This window comes from Schistocerca americana, chromosome 8, assembly GCF_021461395.2.
Source record: "Schistocerca americana isolate TAMUIC-IGC-003095 chromosome 8, iqSchAmer2.1, whole genome shotgun sequence".
Classification (NCBI taxonomy): Eukaryota; Metazoa; Arthropoda; class Insecta; order Orthoptera; family Acrididae; genus Schistocerca; species Schistocerca americana.
Window position 1 is genome coordinate 437026832 of NC_060126.1, and position 21954 is coordinate 437048785.

The 21954-nt window shown below is 45.4% G+C and overlaps 1 protein-coding gene across 1 annotated transcript in view; it reads left to right on the forward strand.

Moving 5' to 3' along the window:
- Positions 1–1160: 1160 nt before the first annotated feature.
- Positions 1161–21954, forward strand: part of LOC124544789 (dehydrogenase/reductase SDR family member 11-like) — a 67678-nt gene continuing 46884 nt past the window's right edge. The window contains exon 1 of the mRNA XM_047123470.1: positions 1161–1322. Within this exon, the coding sequence (XP_046979426.1) occupies positions 1191–1322 (132 nt within the window). The 5' untranslated portion in view covers positions 1161–1190. The remainder of the gene's footprint in view (positions 1323–21954) is intronic.

Genomic DNA, 21954 nt, shown 5'->3' on the forward strand with positions numbered 1-21954 from the left:
CGGGACGAGAGGTCCTGGGTTCAAGTCTTCCCTCGAGTGGAAAGTTTAAGTTTTTATTTTCAGTTTATGTGACAAACTCTTACGTTTTCATCACTTTTTTGGGAGTGATTATCACATCCACAAGAAAACCTAAATCGGGCAAGGTAGAAGAATCTTTTTACCCATTCGCCAAGTGTACAAGTTAGGTGGGTCGACAACATATTCCTGTCATGCCGTCACCAGTGTCGTATAGAATATATTAGACGTGTTTTTCTTTGGAGGAATCGGTTGACCTATGACATTGCGTTCAAATGTTTTCGGTTCCCATTGGAGAGGCAAGTCCTTTCGTCTACTAATCGCACGGTTTTGCGGTGCGGTAGCAAAACACAGACACTAAAGTTATTACAGTGAACAGAGACGTCAATGAACGAACGGACTGATCATAACTTTGCGAAAATAAAGAAAGTAAACTTTTCACTCGAGGGAAAACTTGAACCAAGGACCTCTCGTTCCACAGATGCTCACGCTAACCACGGGACCACGGTGCTCCTGAACTCACACTGTCGTTGATGTTGTCTATCCTGCGCATGGGCTACTCAGTTTGTATATATTGCTTATTTTTTCATAGTTACACACAACTTCTTCCTGTTTTCTCGATCGATCTGTGTTCAGCTTCTCAAGGCCTATCCACTGTGCCAACTTTTAACTAAATCTGAAGGGGGTTGCGATGGAGAGGTTCCTTTGTTAGTGAATTTCGATTCCATTTGTTGCGCATTGTCATCGCTGATTGTGATGGTAAGTGACAAATTCTGCATAAGCGTGCATAAATTGCAGGATATGCGCTTTCTTAAAGCGGGAAGCACGCGTATGCGCTTACCGCAACTGTCGCTTGGAATCGTCAACAATGCAGTCCACGTCCGTGCCTCGGCATGCGCGAACCGCCATCCTCCGTGGATCGGACTATAGACGTATGTAAGGTGTTGTTGCCCCAGCGTAAACAAGGCTGTAGAGGTGCAGCGCCACCGCTGCACCTGTTGTGCGTTCGGCTGCTGTGCGTCGAGCCCGGACCTCGTCTACTGTGCACTGTTGCCGGCCGCCAGAAGGCGTGGCGCTCGCCAGAGTGACGTCACTGAGGCCGCCTCTCGCTGCGCTACAGCTTGCACCAGCGCAGCGTGCCAGTAGCGTTCGCAGCTGGCAACTGAGCAGACGGGATGGATCGCTATCAGGGCCGCGTCGCTCTGGTCACGGGCGCCAGTGCCGGCATCGGCGCCGCCATAACTCAGGCGCTGCTCAGACGCGGCGTCAACGTCGTGGGGCTCGCCAGGAGGGTCGACAGAGTCCAGGTGAGCCGTGCTGCGTCCGTACCGGTTCGCGTGCTGTAAAACTCTGAATCGGAAATACCATCCGAAACACATTTGGCGCAGGAGTAGGTCACTAACTACTGATTACCAACACACTCTTTACGGGACCGATCGATGTGGCACAGTGTTCAGCAAACTGGACTCTGATTTGGGAGGACGACGGTTGAAACCCGTTTCCGGCCATCCAGATTTAGGTATTCCGTGAATTTACCTAAGTTATTAAACTGCTTAAGGCAAATGGCAGGCTGGTTCCTTTGAAATCCGATGGGACGGATGACCTAGCTGTTTGGTCCTCTACCACAAATCAACCAACATCCACCAGACAAACGTAAAGGTAATAGAAAATAATTGAACTTCAAACTCAAATAAGAAATAACCTTTATCACACGAAAAATACCGTAACCACCCAGCTTCAATAACGCATCTATAAGAATTATTCTACGAGAAACAGGGGCCTCTACAAGAAGCTTAAGGAGTCAAAGGTGAACTAAAAACTTTGATATTCTAACTAAATAAAGCAAAAGTTATAAGAAATAACAAAATCAAACAAAAAAGGAAAATACAAAGCATTAGCGAAATCATAAACCTTAAACAAAACCAACAACAAAGGCAGTCTAGCACACACAGTATAAAAAATAGAGTTCAGGTTGGTAACCACAACCTAAAATTAAAAGAAAAGTAGGCACCAGTCTAGCCTCATAATATAAAGAGAAAGAAGAATCAATCTAGCAAAAGAACAATAAGGCATAGCTATTAAAATCAAAACCATAAAAATAAACAAATTAGAATATGAAGTTAAATAAACTGAACCTCTGGTTATTAAAAAAGAAATCCAAAAACTTAACAAAATCAAATCTTCAAAGCGGTTTTTTTTGTCAACCCAAGTCAGTCCGTGGAATCAATACCAGAAATAAAAATAATACACGCATTTTCAGTGATTTTTCCAGGAGCCATAAAATGTTTAGGTAGATTTCACTTTAAGGTGAGCCTAAAGGATTTGTTGGTGACAAACTCGTACACCAATGACGAATTTCTTAGCACGAGCGACTGATATGTAAATGTCCCCAATAATAGGAAGTTAAGGGAGTATGTTATAAAGTCAGCTCCGCGCAATGTGGTAATGCGAAGTTTAGGTCGAGGGGAATGCTCGATAAGAGTTGCCGGCTTTGACCAGTGATGTCAGCTTGTAGTACATACATCCAGTTTCGTTCTTCGTTGGCAAAGTCAACGAATGTGAAGCCAAAAACAATCTGGCTGTGGGGAGACTGATCTGCAGCTTAATGCATTTGAAAATACGCCTTTGACATCACTTTATAGTAGCAATGTTCACGACGTCTGTCGCATGTTTAGTACGTCACTGATCAAAGCCGATCAATCTTATCGAAAATTCCTCTTTATCCTCAAGGGAATAAGTGTTTCATAATAAGTTGACGATACACGGATAAAACAGCGTAAGAATTATCATATGCTCATCAATGTATTGAACATCTACGTATTTTGTGATATTTTTAGCTTTTAAAATGGGAAATAAGTTCCAGATGTTTTTTTTACTTATTCCATATCCAGGAGGGACGTATATTAGCATATCTTTTCTCTAAAAATATTTGCGTTCTTGACGATTTATCCGTTAATAAATATGCAACCAATCACTTTTTAAGATTTATTCAACCATGACTGGTTGCGTATTTATTGCCAGATAAATCGCCAATTGAAGTCAGCCACAGTTACGTTCGTCACCACAACGGATATACTGAAATTTGTGGTCTTGTTTTCTGATGCGTTCTGCATCCTGGAAATTCACTATGGATCTTATGGAACGCAAAGTAAATCTAATCCAACGGATAAAGAACATAGCGTGTAGAAGATCCGCCCCCACACACCACACACCACACACCACACACCACACACCACACACCACACAACACACAACACACAACACACAACACACAACACACAACACACAACACACAACACACAACACACACCACACACCACACAACACACACCACACACCACACACCACACACCACACACCACACACCACACACCACACACCACACACCACACACCACACACCACACACCACACACCACACACCACACAACACACAACACACAACACACAACACACAACACACAACACACAACACACAACACACAACACACAACACACAACACACAACACACAACACACAACACACAACACACAACACACAACACACAACACACAACACACAACACACAACACACAACACACAACACACAACACACAACACACAACACACAACACACACCACTCTTCAAAATACTCGACGGCTGAATTCGGAACTTACTTGGGTATAATAACAGTATATGCATAAAGGTGGCAATGTATAAATACAGTAAAAGAAACTTCAGAACGTTAAATCCTGTTTCAGAATTATTTGTGGAGACACTCATGTACATAATTGTGTTTTAGGGATCTTTGATTTTTAAGAAATACTGTTTATCCTTTATTCCAAGGATGACGTGTATTAGTTCCTTAAGTGATCTGTTCACAATAGAGGGGCTCATTGAGAGCGATAATTGAGTAAATTTTCTACATCTCATTCCAATTGCCATCCGCGTCATTGAAGTTTGTCTAGTTAAGAATTTCCTAATCTTAGCTGTGTTCAAACCAATTCTGAATCATTATCTGTTCTGAAGTCCTCAACCCACAACTAGTTTTCTAACTTCATTGATACTTGCTACTCAACCACGATATTACTGCACCAGGCCCCCGTGGCCGTTATCGGAAAGAGGCGCTGAAGTTACAGTAAACAGTCGTATAAATTTTTCAGACTGTCGGATACGCTGTGAAAGGTAGATTAGCTTGCCGACCATGTTGTCTGGTCGTTAGAACGGCAGTGCATCCTTATAGGCTTAAAGTACTCAGGTAAAAACACCAGCCGATCGAAGTGCCCTCGTTCCCGGGTGCGATAATATTGTGGTCGACTAATAGCTCTGCAGGAATGTGGGGAAAACGGGAAGCATTACTGCCTGTACGACTTAAACCTCGCAAGTTGTAAATAACCTTTCGCATCAGTCCCTTGACTTACACACTACTTACCCTAACTTACGCTAACAACATACACACCCATGCCCGAAGTAGGAGTCGAACCTCCGGCGGGAGAGGCGGCGCAAATCAGTGACATGGCGCCTCTAACGGCACGCCACTCCGGACGGCTTTCGTTGCTGTATTGTATCCTGTTATGTTCATAACTGGAAAGATTCCACCCAGTATTGTTAGCTTTCTCTAAATCTACAAAATCTGGAAATGTGTGTTTGCCTATCTTACAACTCGTAGGGTAAGTATTGCCTTGAGAGTTCTTAAATTATCCCGGAACCTATCCTCGAAGTCTGCTTCTAATTCTCCACACTTCCGAAAACAGACTCGTAAAATTCACGGCTCTATATTCGCACCTGCTCGCAGCTGTCTTCTTTTGAAATCGAATTATTACAATCGAGTGTGAGGATACTTCGCGCTTATGACTCGGAAATACCCATGCAATGTTAAAATTTCACATGCGACTACAGGCGAATGTTTCCTGATACTGTTGTTTGTTGTTGTTGTTGTTATTATCTTCAGTCCAGATACTGATTTGATGCACCTCTACATGCTACTAATTCCTGTGCAAGCTTCATCTCCCAGTACCTACTGCAACCTACATCCTTCTGAATCTGCTTAGTGTATTCATCTCTTGGTCTCCCTCTACAATTTTTACCCTCCACGCTGCCCTCCAATGCTAAATTGGTGACCCCTTGATGCCTCAGAACATGTCCTACCAACCGATCCCTTCTTCTAGTCAAGTTGTGCCACAGACTCCCCTTCTCTCCAATTCTATTCAATACGTCCTCATTAGTTATGTGATCTACCCATCTAACCTTCAGCATGCTTCTCTAGCACCACATTTCGAAACCTTCTGTTCTCTTCTTGTCTAAACTATTTATCGTCCATGTTTCACTTCCATACATGGCTTCACTCCATACAAATACTTTCAGAAACGACTTCCCGACACTTAAATCTATACTCGATGTTAACAAATTTCTCTCCTTCAGAAACGCTTTCCTTGTCATTGCCGGTCTACATTTTGTATCCTCTCTACTTCGACCATCATCAGTTATTTTGCTCCCCAAATAGCAAAATTCCTTTACTGCTTTAAGTGTCTCAGTTCCTAATCTAATCGCCTCAGCATCACACGACTTAGACTACTTTCCATTCTCTTCATTTTGCTTTTGTTGATCATCTTATATCCTACTTTCGAGACACTGCCCATTCCGTTCAATTGCTCTTCCAAGTTCTTTGCTGTTCTGACAGAATTACAATGTCATCGGCGAATCTCAGTTTCCTTCTTCTCCATATATTTTAATACCTACTCCGAATTTTTCTTTTGTTTCCTTTACTGCTTGCTCAATATACAGATTGAATAACATCGGGGATAGGGTACAACCCTGTCTCACTCCCTTCCCAACCACTGCTTCCCTTTCATATTGGCAGAAGCCGACCTCGGGGAAGATCAGTTTCGATTCCATAGAAATATTGGAACACGTGAGGCAGTACTGACCCTACGACTTATCTTAGAAAATAGATTAAGAAAAAGCAAACCTACGTTTCTAGCAGTTGTAGACTTAGAGAAAGCTTTTGACAATGTTGACTGGAATACTCCTGATACAGATCTACCAGAAAAAATGCGTTTCAGTAATAACAGGGGTGATAGCGAGAAAGAGTTCAAACATTTTTTTGGCGTAAGTAGACTGTAAAAATACCATTATATCCATATAGCTGCGGACCCTTAATGTTAGTCTGCACACTAAGCAAGCAATATTGGAAACAAAAGAAATATGGCACCAGAATTAGTTCAGGGACGAGAAACTGAAACGTTTAACGGCAATACGTTCGTCAAATAGCAAATGGTTTGGGAGTGCAGTTGAACGGAATGAGTTGCCTCGAAAGAGGCTATAAGATTAACATAAATAGAACTAATACGAAGGTAATGTAATTGAAAAAGGCGGTCCTGCGGGAAGTGGATGAGGAAATGACACTCAAAGTACAAGAGCTTTGCACCCGGGACAGCATAATTGTCGTGATCCTAATGGAGGAGACTGCAGACTGGCTGTCCGAATGAAAGAGTTCCAGGAAAATACGTATTTAACAAACCGCACAAATTATGAAGTATTCTCTGAAGTTGTTCTTTGCCATTTTCTTTCACAAGGCTGGAAGATGAATGATAAATAGTTCAGCAAAAAACCAACCTTTTGTATGCTGTTGCTATAGAAAACTGCTGTAGATTAAATGGGTTGGTCGGATACCCGATGAACAGTTGCTAAATCGAATTGCAGAACACCTGAAACATCAAGGAATTTTAATTTTAGTAATGGGAGTGGGGGGATAAAATTTCCATTTTCGCTTTTCGTCTGGTCACGAATCCACTCACATATAGGTTTTGGGTATACTTTTCTGCTTGCCAGGCATAAGGTTCCACAATCTGTTTTTGACTGCATTTGAATCGTGAATGAGTTGACAGGTTCTTAATGGCTTTCAATATTGGCTGTTGCGCACGAAGTGATTTTTGTGCCGAGGAGAAAAAGTACTGGACTGACCGGGAAGTTCGTTTAAATGCTAAAGAGCTAAATTATTGTTGAACAAATACTACATTCTAGCGAACTGTTTGGCAGCAATACTACAAATGACATAGTAATCGTATTTGTAATATTGCTATACCCACTCGCGCTTTCGGAGGTAAAGGCTCTCGTACGCAATTATTGACGGATGATAAAATATTCTGTAACCTACGCATGGGATTAAGAACATACCCCCACTTACTGGGAAATTTTCTAGCCACTTCAGATTTACAAAACATTCTAGTATAAAATGTTCGACCTAATACCTCCTCGTACTTCAACCTATGGTAAGTGCCCTTAAGAGCCTCTGTTCGCTTTACACAGTCCATCCCTTACCCAACGCGTCCAAGCAAGCTTCTACTTGAGGGAGTCACTGTGATGTTCCTGAGGGTCCCTGCTGGTCACGCCGGTCTGACGGGTATGAGGCTGCTGGCACTGCTGCCAAGGCTGCAGCCCTCCTACCTCGGCCTGCCAGCTGTTACATTCCTTCGGATTATCTCCGTGTTGCCGTCTGTCGGCAGGCGGTGTAACTTTGGCGTCGCCACTGGTGTTCGCTTCGCGGGAACAAGTTGGGAGGCCGAGAGATCAATTTAGCTAGTTTGCGCATTGGCCACTGTCTTCTTAGCCATCGCCACTTAAGTGGTGATCACCCACCACTTTGTACTCGTTGTCTTCGGCCTTTGACAGTTCGCCATTTCCTGACCTAATGCTCTTATTTTAACGGCGTTCGTTCTAGTGTGTGTTGGCCGTCTGAGTTGTTGTTGTCTTCAGTCTTGAGACTCGTTTGATGCAGCTCTCCATGCTACTCTATCCTTTGCAAGCATCATCTCCCAGTACCTACTGCAGCCTGCATCCTTCTGAATCTGCTTAGTGTATTCATCTCTTTGTCTCCCTCTACGATTTTTACCCTCCACGCTGCTCTCCAATGCTAAATTTGTGATCCCTCGATGCCTCAGAACATGCCCTACCAACCGGTCCCTTCTTCTTGTCAAGTTGTGCCACAAACTCCTCTTCTTCCCGATTCTATTCAATACCTCCCCCATTAGTTATGTGATCTACCCATCTAATCTTCAGCATTCTTCTGTTGCACCACATTTCGAAAGTTTCTATTCTCTTCTTGTCCAAACTATTTATCGTCCGTGTTTCACTTCCATACATGGCTACACTCCATACAAATACTTTCAGAAACGACTTCCTGACACTTAAATCTATACTTCATGTTAACAAATTTCTCTTCTTCAGAAACGCCTTCCTTGCCATTGCCAGTCAACATTTTATATCCTATCATCAGTTATTTTGCTCCCCAAATAGCAGAACTCCTTTACTACTTTAAGTGTCTCATTTCCTAATCTAATTCCGTCAGCATCACCCGACTTAATTCGACTACATTCCATTATCCTAGTTTTGCTTTTGTTGTTCATCTTATAGCCTCCTTTCATGACACTGTCCATTTCGTTCAACTGCTCTTCCATGTCCTTTGCTGTCTCTGACAGAATTACAATGTCATCGGCGAACCTCAAAGTTTTTATTTCTTCTCCATGGATTTTAATACCTACTCCGAATATTTCTTTTGTTTCCTCTACTGCTTGCTCAATATACAGATTGAATAACATCGGGGAGAGGCTACAACCCTGTCTCACTCCCTTCCCAACCACTGCTTCCCTTTCATGTCCCTCGACTCTTATAACTGCCATCTGGTTTCTGTACAAATTGTAAATAGCCTTTCGCTTCCTGTATTTTACCCCTGCCACCCTCAGAACTTGAAAGAGAGCATTCCAGTCAACATTTTCAAAAGCATTCTCCAAGTCTACAAATGCTAGAAACGTAGGTTTTCCTCTTCTCAACCAACTTCAAAGATAAGTCTTAGGGTCAGTACTGCCTCACGTATTCCCACATTTATACGGAATCCAAACTGATCTTCCCTGAGGTCCGCTTCTACCAGTTTTTCCATTCACCTGTAAAGAATTCGCGTTAGTATTTTGCAGCTGTGACTTATTAAACTGATAGTTCGGTAATTTTCACATGTCAACACCTGCTTTCTTTGGGATTGGAATTATGTTCTTCTTGAAGTCTGACGGTATTTCGCCGGTCCCACACATCTTGCTCACCAGATGGTAGAGTTTTGTCAGGACTGGCTCACCCAAGGCTGTCAGTAGTTCTAATGGAATGTTGTCTACTCCGGGGGCCTTGTTTCGACTCGGGTCTTTCAGTGCTCTGTCAAACTCTTCACGCAGTATCGTATCTCCCATTTCATCTTCATCTACATCGTCTTCTATTTACATGATATTGTCCTCAAGTACATCGCCATTTTATAGGCCCCCTATATACTCCTTCCGTTTGAGGTATCGGTCGTTTTAGCGAACGGCACGCGGGCTGTCGACCGCGTTTTACTTTCAATAGCAGTATGACGAATGACATTTAATCTTCGGATCGGAACCTCTGCTGTCGCTACGGCATACTTCGTGCATCTTTCTCCAAGATAGTCTTTGTTTTAGCTCTTTCCTTCCGTCGATTGGGCTTAACAGGTAGTCGCTTTTAACTTTCTTCAATTAGTGTTCTAATTTCATGACATACGCGCGTAAGACCTCAGTTGTCTTTCCGCTGCAAATCAAAACCAAACAACCCATGTGATCTGAGCCCAAAAAACGTTTCGCACTCTTTGACTGGCTTGTTAAGATTTTTAAACATTTTCTTGATTTTCAAATACATACTTCGTCAGTCTTCTAATTCAGCCTCGACTTACGGACATAGGCCTCTTCCAAAAGTTCTTGAACAATGTTCCTTTCCTTCCTCTCAAAGGTTCACTTAGATCTAAAGAATATCGTGCTCTCTTCAGTAAAAATATTACGAATGTACTGATAACCTCAGTCTTGCTGACGAAATAAGGATGGCTAATTTACAGACACAATGTCTGTAAAAACGATCCGAAAACAGACTTGATCGGGCCAGCAAAATCTGTGACGCTCTTAGATGCAAACAAGACAGTAGAAACAGATTTCAGATAGCGTTTTCATCTTTCGCAAGTTGTGTTGCGTGTACGCTTACCGCATGATGCTAACGAAAAGACCACGGAGTAAGTCACCGACTCTCGTTAATTACGGGTAAACGTCTACATTGGGGGAAGTGGCGTGCGTGCTTCTTGCGGCGCTCGCAGAGGTATGACGGAAACGACAGCAAGTGTCAACTGCTGATAACGAACCGGTAAGTGAATAGCAGGTGTACACACTGGGAAGAAAGAGACGAAGGAATATTGTCATGTTCTCTCGCCAATATAGACACAAAATCCAGTACATATTCGGACAAAGTAGAGCCTACCCTAATTACCTTCTCGAAAATCGCCCGTACTCGGTAGAAGCGGTCAAATATAAGTGAAAAATTAGATGGCAGATTTCATTGCTGCTCGTAGAAATACAGCGCGTCTTCTCTCGACTTGCACTGGTTAGGCGAAACTGTCACCCCACACGCTACGCGCAGCTGACTAGTTACCAACCTATGAGCATTAGACACACAGCGGCGTGATTGGCGCTGACCCTTATCTAGACTTCGGCCAAATCAAGAAATCCGCCATTATGTTCGTAAGTAATAACATGATCCGGGATTAGGAGTAAGCCGCAGCGGTTGGATTTGAAACTCCAGCCATTCATTAATCAATAGGTCGATGTACCTTCCAATGGCCATGTTCACACGGCGCATGGTAGCTAAAGTGGACGCCGATGCGACATCGGACGCCATGAGATAGCCCCGTAATCGGGTTGAGCCGGTTAACGTGATTTCAGCTCGGAGGCCGTTGTCAGTATTATTTCGCCAGCAAAGCATGCAGTTTCTGTACGAAAATAGACACGCGTGAAACAGCTGCTTTAACTCGGTTCGCGTTTTTCTCCGTAGTTGTTCGATAATCACTAAGAACATTAGAGACTCATCCATGGCTTGAACATTGAACGCTGATAGAGGAACTTCAAACTGTAAAACGCTCTGTGATGATGCGTACTAGAAGTTACTCTTTAGTTAAATTCATTTTCATTCAATTTTTCGTCGTAAATTGAATGTAATTAAGGTATAGTGTGTCAGTTTGCGCCTACACATCATAAGTAATCTCGATGTTGCATTGACTACCAAGACTGAAATAACGTACTTCAAAACACAAGTTTCAAGATAGTCATTTCGTAGTTACATTCGATTGGAAGAGTAGATTTGTTCGAAGTTGCACTCCATCACTGAGATATTTAACGCCAAGATGCAGACATGAGTCAGTCGAAAACCCAGAGACAGTTACATACATTTTACAGAAAGTTTCACAATAGCACATACTCCGTGTGTAACTTGCTGACTTTGTGACGTAGACTGGCAGTCACGTTAAGATTTGCAGCGACAGGGATACACTCCACTCGTTGTCTTCTGCAACAAAAATTTGCAGGAAGTGTATTATTTGTAGTAAATACGACTGACATTAGAGAAAACGTACTTTCACTAAATAAGGTGACGCTGAAGGAATTGGATTAGGAAATGAGACACTGAAGTAGTGAACGAGTTTTGCTATTTGGGGATCAAAATAACTGATGGTCGACGTAGAGAGGATATAAAATGTAGACTGGCAATGGCAAGAAAAGCGTTTCTGAAAAAGAAATTCGTTGACATGGAGTATAGACTTGCCAGGAAGTCTTCTCTGAAAGTACATGTATGGAGTGTAGCCATGTGCGGAAGTGAAACATGGACGATAAATAGTTTAGACAAGAAGAGAGTAGAAGCTTTTGAAATTTGGTGCCACAGAGGAATGCTGAAGATTGGGTGGGTAGATCACTTAACTAATGAGGTACTGAATCAAATTGGGGATAAGAGGAATTTGTGACACAACTTGAACAGGAGGAGGGATCCGTTGGTAGGACACGTTCTGAGGCATCAAGAGATCAGAAATTTAGTAGTGGAGGGAAGCGTGGAGGGTAACAATCGTAGGAGACATACGAATAGACTAACCGGATTCAGAAGGATGTAGGTTGCAGTAGTCATTCGGAGATGAAGAGGTTTCCACAGGATACATTAGCATGGAGAGCTGCATCAAACCAGTCTATGGAATGAAGTCAACTAAATAAATAAGATCAAAAAACTTCTAGAAAACAAAAGTGAAAAAAGGTTTGGTAGATGGACACGAAATGGGTACGGTTTGGTTCACAGCTTACGAACTAACAGCTGAATTACGCCTTTAACACGGCGGCTTGTCTTCATTATATTTTGTAAAGACTATCCAAAGACGATCTGAAACTGCTATTTATATTCAAGACGTTTAACTATAGTTAATGGTATCAAAACGATTTCCTGACATTGTGCCGTAGGACTGAAATGGTGTACTTCTATAGCACACCAGCTTTAACACTAAAAGCAGCAAATACAGGAAGTTTCCATCTAACTGTACAGTCACACGTTACTTTACTATAATAAAATAGTAGCTACAATGAAGAGAGTTTCGATAGATCCCCAGTTTGATGTTGCTTCGAAACAACGTACATTCATACCACGCAGTCTATGATAAGGGAGTTCAACTCGGTTCAGTATGGCGGCTCCTCAGGTCTGCTACGGCAAGAAAAAATGAAATAAATGTGAGATAGTGTTAATACTTTCATCGTTCTTCACCTCCTCTGCATTACTGCAGATGACGTGTCACTGAGCACATTTGTACACGTGAGGTGCCTAGTTGTTTCCACTGCCCTGTGTGGAACACGTAAGTTCTTGTACACTTCACTAACCTGCTGACTTCATGATGTCAACAGCGCAGAAAACAGCACGCAGGTCGTGGATTCTTTTTCTTGAGGCTGAAATTATCTTCGCAAGGAACTGCTGCTACGAATAAACTATAACTCATTTGGGATGCCGCTCGCGTTTTTATTGATATAGACACGATAAACTATTATTGATCACAACGTATTGAACATATCTTTCCACAGTCATTATACCTGGCTAAAATAACATGAAATACATCCTGCCACAGACATGTCTACTCGGTCAGAACTGGAGAGACGGACTGCCCGAGACACTTCGCGCGCCAAGCCAGCAAGGCGTGACCTGAACGCCACCGAAGTGCATCGGCAGTAATATCATCAGTCTTTTGTTTTAGTAATTTTAATAATTTTGAAATTACTGATTGATAGCTGACTGAGGGATGTTTATTTAAAAATGAAGTAATTTGTATGACAGGTTTAATTAATAATAGCAACTCAAGTTTAACGTTTTTGCGCCCTACCGCCGAACACAGCAGCCAATCACAGAGCAGCATCATCATGCAGGCGCTCCCCAGGGTGTCCACAACTCTTTTGTGGATACGTGCGTAGCGAGCACGGGACCCCGAGCTAATGTGGCTCTCCTTCCTTTCCGGGCTGCATACCTTCCTTTTCCGCATCCTTCCCCATCCTCCATCTTAGCCCTCCACCTCACCTCCGCCTCTTTCCTTCCCTTTCTCCCCCTCTGGGAGTATGTTTTGTGCCTACTTCCGGAGACGGACGCTCGAGAGTGTAACGGTTTCTTCGCTTTCTCTGCTTGCAAGTCTTCGTCCCTCCTTCCTTCCTTCCTTCCTTCCTTCCTTCCTTCGTCTGTCCTTCCGTCCGTCCGTCCTTCCTTCCTTCCGCCTGTCCGTCCGTCCGTCCGTCATGTTCAGTCCCCATTTAAACCATCGTTCTGTGGTTCTCCAATGGAATTGTAATGGATACTATCGTCACCGTCCGGAATTGAAATCCCTTCTTTCGTCCTACTCTGCAGCTTATGTGGTTCTCCAGGAATCTCATTTTACTGATGCTCACTCATCCACCCTCTGTGTTTTCTGTCGAAATCGGGTCAGACCCCTTCGGGCTTCTGGTGGCGTTTGTACGTTGGTCCGTACAGACATTGCTAGCACGTGGATTCCTCTTCAAACTACATTGGAAGCGGTTGCTGTTAGGGTCCACTTAGACTCTGCGGTCACAGTTTGCAATCTTTATCTCCCTCCTGACAGGACTCTTACACCTGCTGCCTTAACTGCCCTTAGTCAGCAACTTCATCCTCCTTGGGGATTCTAATGCTCATCATCCCTTGTGGAGCAGTGCCTTTCCATCTAGACGAGGTCTTCTTATAGACCAATTTATTGCAGACCACGACCTGTGCCTTCTTAATGACGGCTCCCCTACTCATTTCAGTGCCGGTCATGGTACCTTTTCTGCCATTGATCTTTCTCTTTCTTCTCCCTCTCTCCTACCTTCATTACACTGGTCGCCACACGACGACCTTTGTGATAGTGACCATTTCCCGTTGATTATCTCGCTCCCTTCCTGCTCCCCGGTGGACAGGTTACCTCGTTGGCCTTCCAACGTGCCGATTGGCCTCTATACACTGCGCAGGTCGTGTTTTCTCCCTCTTTGTCGGGTTGTATTGATGTCCTACGTGACGCGTCTGACGCGATTGTTCGCGCTGCTAGCCTTGCTGTCCCGCGCTCATCTGGGCCATTTCGTCGCCGGCAAGTCCCATGGTGGAGTACGGCCATTGCCATTGCCATCCGTGATCGCCGTCGAGCTTTGCAACACTGAGTCACCCATCCGTAGCCAGCCTTACTACCTTTAAACGCCTCTGCGCTAAAGCCCGTTATTTAATAAAACAGAGCAAGCGGATATGTTGGGAACGATTCGTTTCTTCCGTTGGTTCTACTGTCCCTCTGTCACGGGTATGGGCTACACTTCGCTCTCTCTAAGGTTGCCATCGGCAGTCCACCCTCCCAGGCCTTCACCTCCCAGATGGCATTTGTACGGACCCATTAGTTCTTGCAGAACATCTTGCGACCCATTTTGCAGTGGCGTCAGCGTCAGCCTCCTATCAAGCTGCTTTCCTTCATCAAAAACAGTGGGCTGAAGCTTCCACCTTATGTTTCACCCCTTGTGAGTCAGAATCTTACAACGAACCTTTTACTGAATGGGAATTTCTTTCTTCTCATGATACAGCCCCCGGCACAGATTCCATTGATAACCAACTGCTTCAACATCTCAGTGCTCCACAACGGCAACATCTTCTTCCGGTGTTTAACCGTATCTGGCTCCAGGGTGACTTCCCTTCTCAGTGGAGGGATAGCATCGTGGTTCCTGTCCTTAAGCCTGGTAAGAACCCCCTATCCGTTGACAGCTATTGGCCAATTAGTTTGACCAATGTTGTTTGTAAGTTACTTGAATGGATGGTAGCCCGTTGGCTCAATTGGGTCCTCGAATCTCGGGATCTATTGTCCCCTTACCAGTGTGGCTTTAGAGAGGGATGGTCTCCAATCGATCATTTACTTCGCTTGGAATCCGCAGTTGGGCAGGCTTTTTCCTAGCGCCGCCATTTGGTTGCAGTGTTTTGACTTAACAAGGCCTATGACACGGCCTGGCGCCATCACATCTTACTTACCCTTCATCAGTGGGGTCTTCGGGGCCCACTCCCGATTTTTATCCGCCAGTTCCTGTTCCATCGGTCATTCAGAGTTAGAGTTGGTGCCGTTTTTAGTTCTCCACGGACCCAGGAGACAGGCATCCCACAGGGTTCTGTCTTGAGTGTCCTTTTCCTCATTGCTATCGATGGACTTGTGGCTTCTGTCGGTCCTTTGGTCGCCCCTGCCCTGTATGTGGATGATTTCTGCATTTGGCTTAGTTCCTCTTCGATGGCATCTGCAGAGCAGCAGCTCCAGGGAGCTATACGACGTGCCTCTGCATGGACCCTCTCACATGGGTTCCAATTCTCTCCTCTAAAATCGCGGGTGGTCCACTTCTGTCGCCATACTACGATCCACCCTGATCCAGAGCTCCATTTCGCTGCATGAAGGACCGTTCCCTCTTTCCCCGTCTTTATCGTGCTCTAGTTCTGTCTCGCTTGGACTGGTTGTCAAGTTTATGGTTCAGCTGCTCCTTCCACACTGCACCTACAGGATCCACTCCACCATCGTGGTATCTGTTTGGCCACCGGTGCCTTCCCTACTAGCCCTGTGATAGTCCCCTGGTTGAAGCGGGGATCTCCCCCCCCCCCCCCCCCCCTTTCCGTTCGGCGGTCCCAGCTTCTGGTGTCTTATGCACTCGCTATCCGTTCCTTTCCCACTCATCCTTCCTATTCTATCCTGTTCCCAGAACATGGACGTAGCCCACTTGACTCCCGCCCGTGGGCGGGTTTACCGGTTGGGCTCCGCCTTGCGTCTCTTTGCCGTGATTTTCAGCTTCCTTCTTTGTCCTGTCTTCCTCGCTCCCTCCCCTCCACCCCCCCCCCCCTTGGTTAGTCCCTCGGCCTCGAATTCGGATGGGTCTCCGCTGAGGTCCGAAAGATTCCATCCCCCCCCGGTGGTGTTCTGTTCCTTTTTCCGCCAAATTTTATGGGAGTATCGGGATGCTGTTGTTTCTTACACTGATGGCTCTAAATCTGCTGATCATGTTGGGTATGCCTTCACGTCCTTTGTTGGAACGGAAAATCATCTACTGCCACCCTCATGTGGGGTGTTTACTGCGGAATTGATGGCAATTTCCCGGGCCCTTACCTTTATTAAACAATCCCAACACAACCGCGTTTTGTTATGTACAGACTCGATGAGTGGCCTTCTTGCTATTGACCGGTGTTTTTCGCGCCATCCCTTGGTCTCTGCCATCCATGACCATCTCGCTGATCTTCACTGTGCTGCTTGTTCCATTGACTTCCTATGGGTCCCGGGCCATGTGGGTATCCCGGGTAATGAGCTCGCTGATCGTTTGGCTGGGGGAGCAGTCACTTACCCCCGTTTTCTGTCACCCCTCCTGCAGCGGATTTACGGCTTCACATCAAATCCCACTTGGCACAATCATGGGCCAATTCTTGGGAGGCTACTCCCCTGTCTAATAAACTCTGTGCGATTAAGGTGACACCAGGCCCATGGCGTTCTTCCTTTCGCCTCTCTCGATAGGACTCGACCACACTGTGTCGTCTCTGCATTGGCCATACCAGGCTGACCCATTTTCTTTTGCGTGATGAGCCACCCCCACTTTGTGGTTGTGGAGCCTTCCAGTCGGTAGCCCACATTTTGGTTGAATCCCCCCTTCTTTTGGCTCTGCGTGCTAAGTACAGACTCCCCCACACTTTACCTTTGATGTTGGCTGCCAATTCCCGGATGGTCTCTCTGGTTCTTGGTTTCCTCCGGGAAAGTGGTATTTAATCTCTCTCTGGTATTTGGGCAAGGCGGTGAGTGTTTGGGTGTCTCCCACTGTAAGCAGTGTTTGGAGATTCCCGATTCACCCCCCTGACCGAAATCGTATTTTCTTCCCCTTTTACCCTGTTTTTACCCTTTTTTTAAGGCTTGGTTAGTCTCCTTTTCCCATACGTACTTCCTACATTCTAGCGGTTGTACCTTTTGAGTCACAGGTGGTCTTGCCTATGCTGCTTCATCATGGCGTTGGATTCGTTCTCTTGCTGACTTCCCACGTTTTGTTTTTACCATTGACAACATGACTGCCCCTTCACGTTCTTAGCCTTTTCCCTTTTATTGTTCTGACTTTCCTGAGACGTCACATTAGCGGAATGGACCATATGTGAAACAAGGGACTGATGACCTTGCTGTTTGGTCCCTTAAACCTCAAGCAACCAACCAACCATCTTTCCTTCCGCTTTCCTAAAACCTTCTTGACAACTTGGGGTACAGCACCGCCTTGGCTCCGTCCCCGGGCCTGCCTCTTCCGTGACCTTTGTCAGTTTCCCAAGGATGGTACCCCTTCACTTGTTTATCGTCGGGCATTTGCGGCTCTGTGCACAAATGCAGGAAGCCACATTTATTTACACTGATCGCTCGAAAACATCGTTAGGTGTAGGGAGTGCCTATAGTGTTGGCGACACCCCAAATCGATTTCGGCTTCCCGACCAGTGTTCGGTTTACACTGCGGAGCTTTACGCTGTTCTCCAGGCTGTCCTATACATCCGTCGCCATCAGCGGATACAGTATGTTATCTGTTCAGATTCTCTCAGCTCTCTCCTCAGTCTCCAAGCTCTGTACCCTCTGGTCCACCGGATTCAGGACTGCCTCCACTTGGGGGGCGCCTCTGTGGCGTTCCTTTGGATCCCAGGACACGTTGGTATCTGTGGAAATGAGGCGGCCGATATAGCGGCCAAGGCTGCAGTCTCTCTTCTTCAGCCAGCTATTCGCACGATTCCCTTCGCTGATCTACGGAGTTTATGTCGTCGTGTTGTTTATTTATGGCACGCACATTGGTCGACACTTCCCAATAATAAATTGCGGGACGTGAAAGCTCTTCCTTGTGCTTGGACCTCTTCCTCCCGAACGCGTCGTCGGGAGGAGGTAATTTTAACTAGACTCCGGATAGGGCACTGTCCTTTTAGCCATCGACATCTTTTAAGTGGTGATCCTCCCCCACTCTGTCGCCACTGCTCTCAGCTGTGGACGGTAAGACATCTTTTACTTGAGTGCCCTTATTTTACTCCGTTACGCGTCCGTCTACAGCTGTCGCCTGATATATCTTCCATTTTAGCAGATGACACGCGCTCAGCCGATCGCGTTCTCGAGTTTATTAGTGCCGGTGAGATGACGTCACTCATTTGAAGCTCTTTTTGGGGGCAACCAACCCCCTTCTATAGTGGTTTTTTAAGCTTTCCTTCTATTTTTAGTTTCTCCAATTTTTTGTTTCGTTCCCATTTCTGCCTTTTCCTAAGTCACAGACTGGGCGCTAATGACCGTAGCAGTTTTGCGCCGTAAAACCATAACAAAAAAACATGCAGGCGGTCTTTCTCACGGGAATGGTACCGAATGTGTCACCGGTACCTCATCCCTCACTGCGTCATCTCTATGCTTCTTGCATCTCCACTGCCCTGGGAATAGCTTCCTGGAGCCTAATATGATGACTGAATAAGCCAGAAATATTACACTGCTTGTGAGGTAAAAGCGATGTGGCATATTATTGGCCACGTTTCTCTCCACGATCCTTCATTTCGTGCTTCACGGTAACGTGGAATTCCACAGAGGCCTACGAGAAAGATTGGCTTTGGCGCGTACTTCACAGCACGTGACACTGCAGGTCTTAAGAGAGCCGGAAGCCGTCTCCGATGGCGAGCGAGTAACTATTTTCGACGAATTTAATAATTCTTGATGGCATGTTAAAATTCATGCACTTGCTCGATAGCGCACGACAAAGTTAACATCTGTAGTGGGTACCTTTTCAATTACTGATTTCCCGTGGAGTCTGCACAGTCAAGAGTTTGGAAAGTGTGGCGGACAAGCCGACTAATGTGACTTCACACATTGATTGCGACGTCCGTATATTCCGTTGGCCCCGAATTACTCGAAGTGACGTCACCAGGTCATCGTCCTCGTGCGTCTTCATGCGAGAGGACGGCTTAAGGATGGGTGCAAAGGTGCCGACAGTAATATCAGTAGAAGGGCGGAAGTCGCCAGTTCTCTTTGTACACAGTGACTTAGGATCAAGTCTTTCAGATAAAAATTTGTGGTTTGTATAGATAGATGATCTGCACGAATTTTGGACGCTCAAAAGTTTGTATCATCACAGCATTCCCTTACGCGCGCACAGTGTCGCCAGATAAACAAAGTAAGAGCCTAAGGAATTTCAGACCAGCTGTGTGGCTGGATTGAAGAGTTTTTAGCAAACAGAACACAGCATGTTGTTCTCAATGGAGAGACGTCTACAAACGTTAAAGTAACCTCTGGCGTGCCACAGGGGAGTGTTATGGGACCATTGCTTTTCACAATATATATAAATGACCTAGTAGATAGTGTCGGAAGTTCCATGCGGCTTTTAGCGGATGATGCTGTAGTATATAGAGAAATTCCAGCATTAGAAAACTGTAGCGGAATGCAAGATGATCTGCAGCGGATAGGCACTTGGTGCAGGGAGTTGTAACTGACCCTTAGTATAGACAAATGTAATGTATTGTGAATACATAGTGATGTGGACGGCTGAGGCAGCCAGTCCACACTGACGGGTAGCCGAAAGAAAGGCACGCGTACACACACGCCGACTGGCGTGAAGTCTGGAACAGGATAACTATTGAATGGTAGCAAGAAAAGTACGTAGCTGCTTTATACTTAACTTTTAATCATTGTTGTATACATCGTTCTTCTTGTTGAGACATTTCATACGATAACTATCAAACTATGTAAGGCTAATGGCGCCTTGCTAGGTCGTAGCTATGGACTTAGCTGAAGGCTATTCTAACTGTCTCTCGGCAAATGAGAGGAAAGGCTTCGTCCGTATAGTCGCTAGCAATGTCGTCGTACAACTGGGCCGAGTGCTCGTCCGTATCTCGAGACCTGCCTTGTGGTGGCGCTCGGTCTGCGGTCACACAGTGGCGACACGCGGGTGCGACAGGTACTAAATGGACCGCGGCCGATTTAAGCTACCACCTAGCAAGTGTGGTGTCTGGCGGTGACACCACACATAGAAAGAAGGATCCTGTATTGTATGATTATATGACAGCGGAACAAACACTGGTAGCAGTTACTTCTGTAAAATATCTGGGAGTATGCGCGCGGAACGATTTGAAGTGGAATGATCATATAAAATTGTTGGTAAGGCGGGTACCAGGTTGAGATTCATTGGGGAGTCCTTAAAAATGTAGTCCATCAACAAAGGAGGTGGCTTACAAAACACTCGTTCGACCTATACTTGAGTATTGCTCATCAGTGTGGGATCCGTACCAGGTCGGGTTGACAGAGGACATGGAGAAGATCCAAAGAAGAGCGGCGCGTTTCGTCACAGGGTTATTTGGTAAGCGTGACAGCGTTACGGAGATGTTTCGCAAACTCAAGTGGCAGACTCTGCAAGAGAGGCGCTCTGCATCGCGGTGTAGCTTGCTCGCCAGGTTTCGAGAGGGTGCGTTTCTGGATGATGTATTGAATATATTGGTTCCCCCTACCTATACCTCCCGAGGAGATCACGAATGTAGAATTACAGAGATTCGAGCGTGCAATGAGGCTTTCCGGCAGTCGTTCTTCCCGCGAACCATACGCGACTGGAACAGGAAACGGAGGTAATGACAGTGGCACGTAACGTGCCCTCCGCCACATACCGTTGGGTGGTTTGCGGAGTATAAATGTAGATGTGTAAGATTCTGGTGTGCACTAGAGCCAGAGACGTCGCTTTAAAATACGGAAATGTTTATCTATAAGGGAAACGAATTTTCTGCACGAATAAAACCGTTTAGATAGCTATTATGAAAGATCCTGTATTACGTTTCGGCTACCGCCATGATTAGATACCCGCACCGCAATTAAGACGAAAGGAACAATGATACAGGTGTATATTACACAAGAAGCTAACGAAAGGCAATAATTTAAAAGCTTGGGACTTTCGGATTCAAAAGCAGGGTTTGAGATGGCGCGGGTACAGGTTTACTGCACGCAGACTTGGAGCAGGCGCACCTGGAGGTCCGGTGCTTGCTCGGTGGAGCAGAACCAGTGCCAGGCGTCCCCTCCCACATCCACATCGCTTTGCTCTCCTCTCCCCCCCCCCCATATTCCTCCTCCCCCCTCCCCACTCTGCGCCCCATCCCACTTCCCTAACCTCCACTAGCAAGACCGGGCAGGCGGCGAATAACGACCCCGGCGACCTGTTTCCATAGGAGTCCCCAGCGCTCACTGACAGTGTGATGCAACAGGTTGTGGTTAGTCGGCCTAGACGCCTACCTACGGATAAACTGCGTGCAGCCAACAAAGAATTTGGAAACATGATCAATGGAGAATTTGTATGTCCACGCGGTGATCGGTCGTCTGCATTACAGATGGTTAAAAAGAGTAATGATTAAGGGAGAATGTGTGGTTACCACAGAGAACGTAAAGGTAAAACACTCGTAAGCGCAGCTTATAAGATCTTCACAAGTATATTAAACGAAAGGATGCAGTAGTGTGCAAAGACATAATAGGGGCATATTAGTGTGGCTTTCGACCAGACAGAGGAACAACTGATAAAATATGTCTGATAAGACAAACGATTGAATATTTCTGTGAAAATAACACAGAT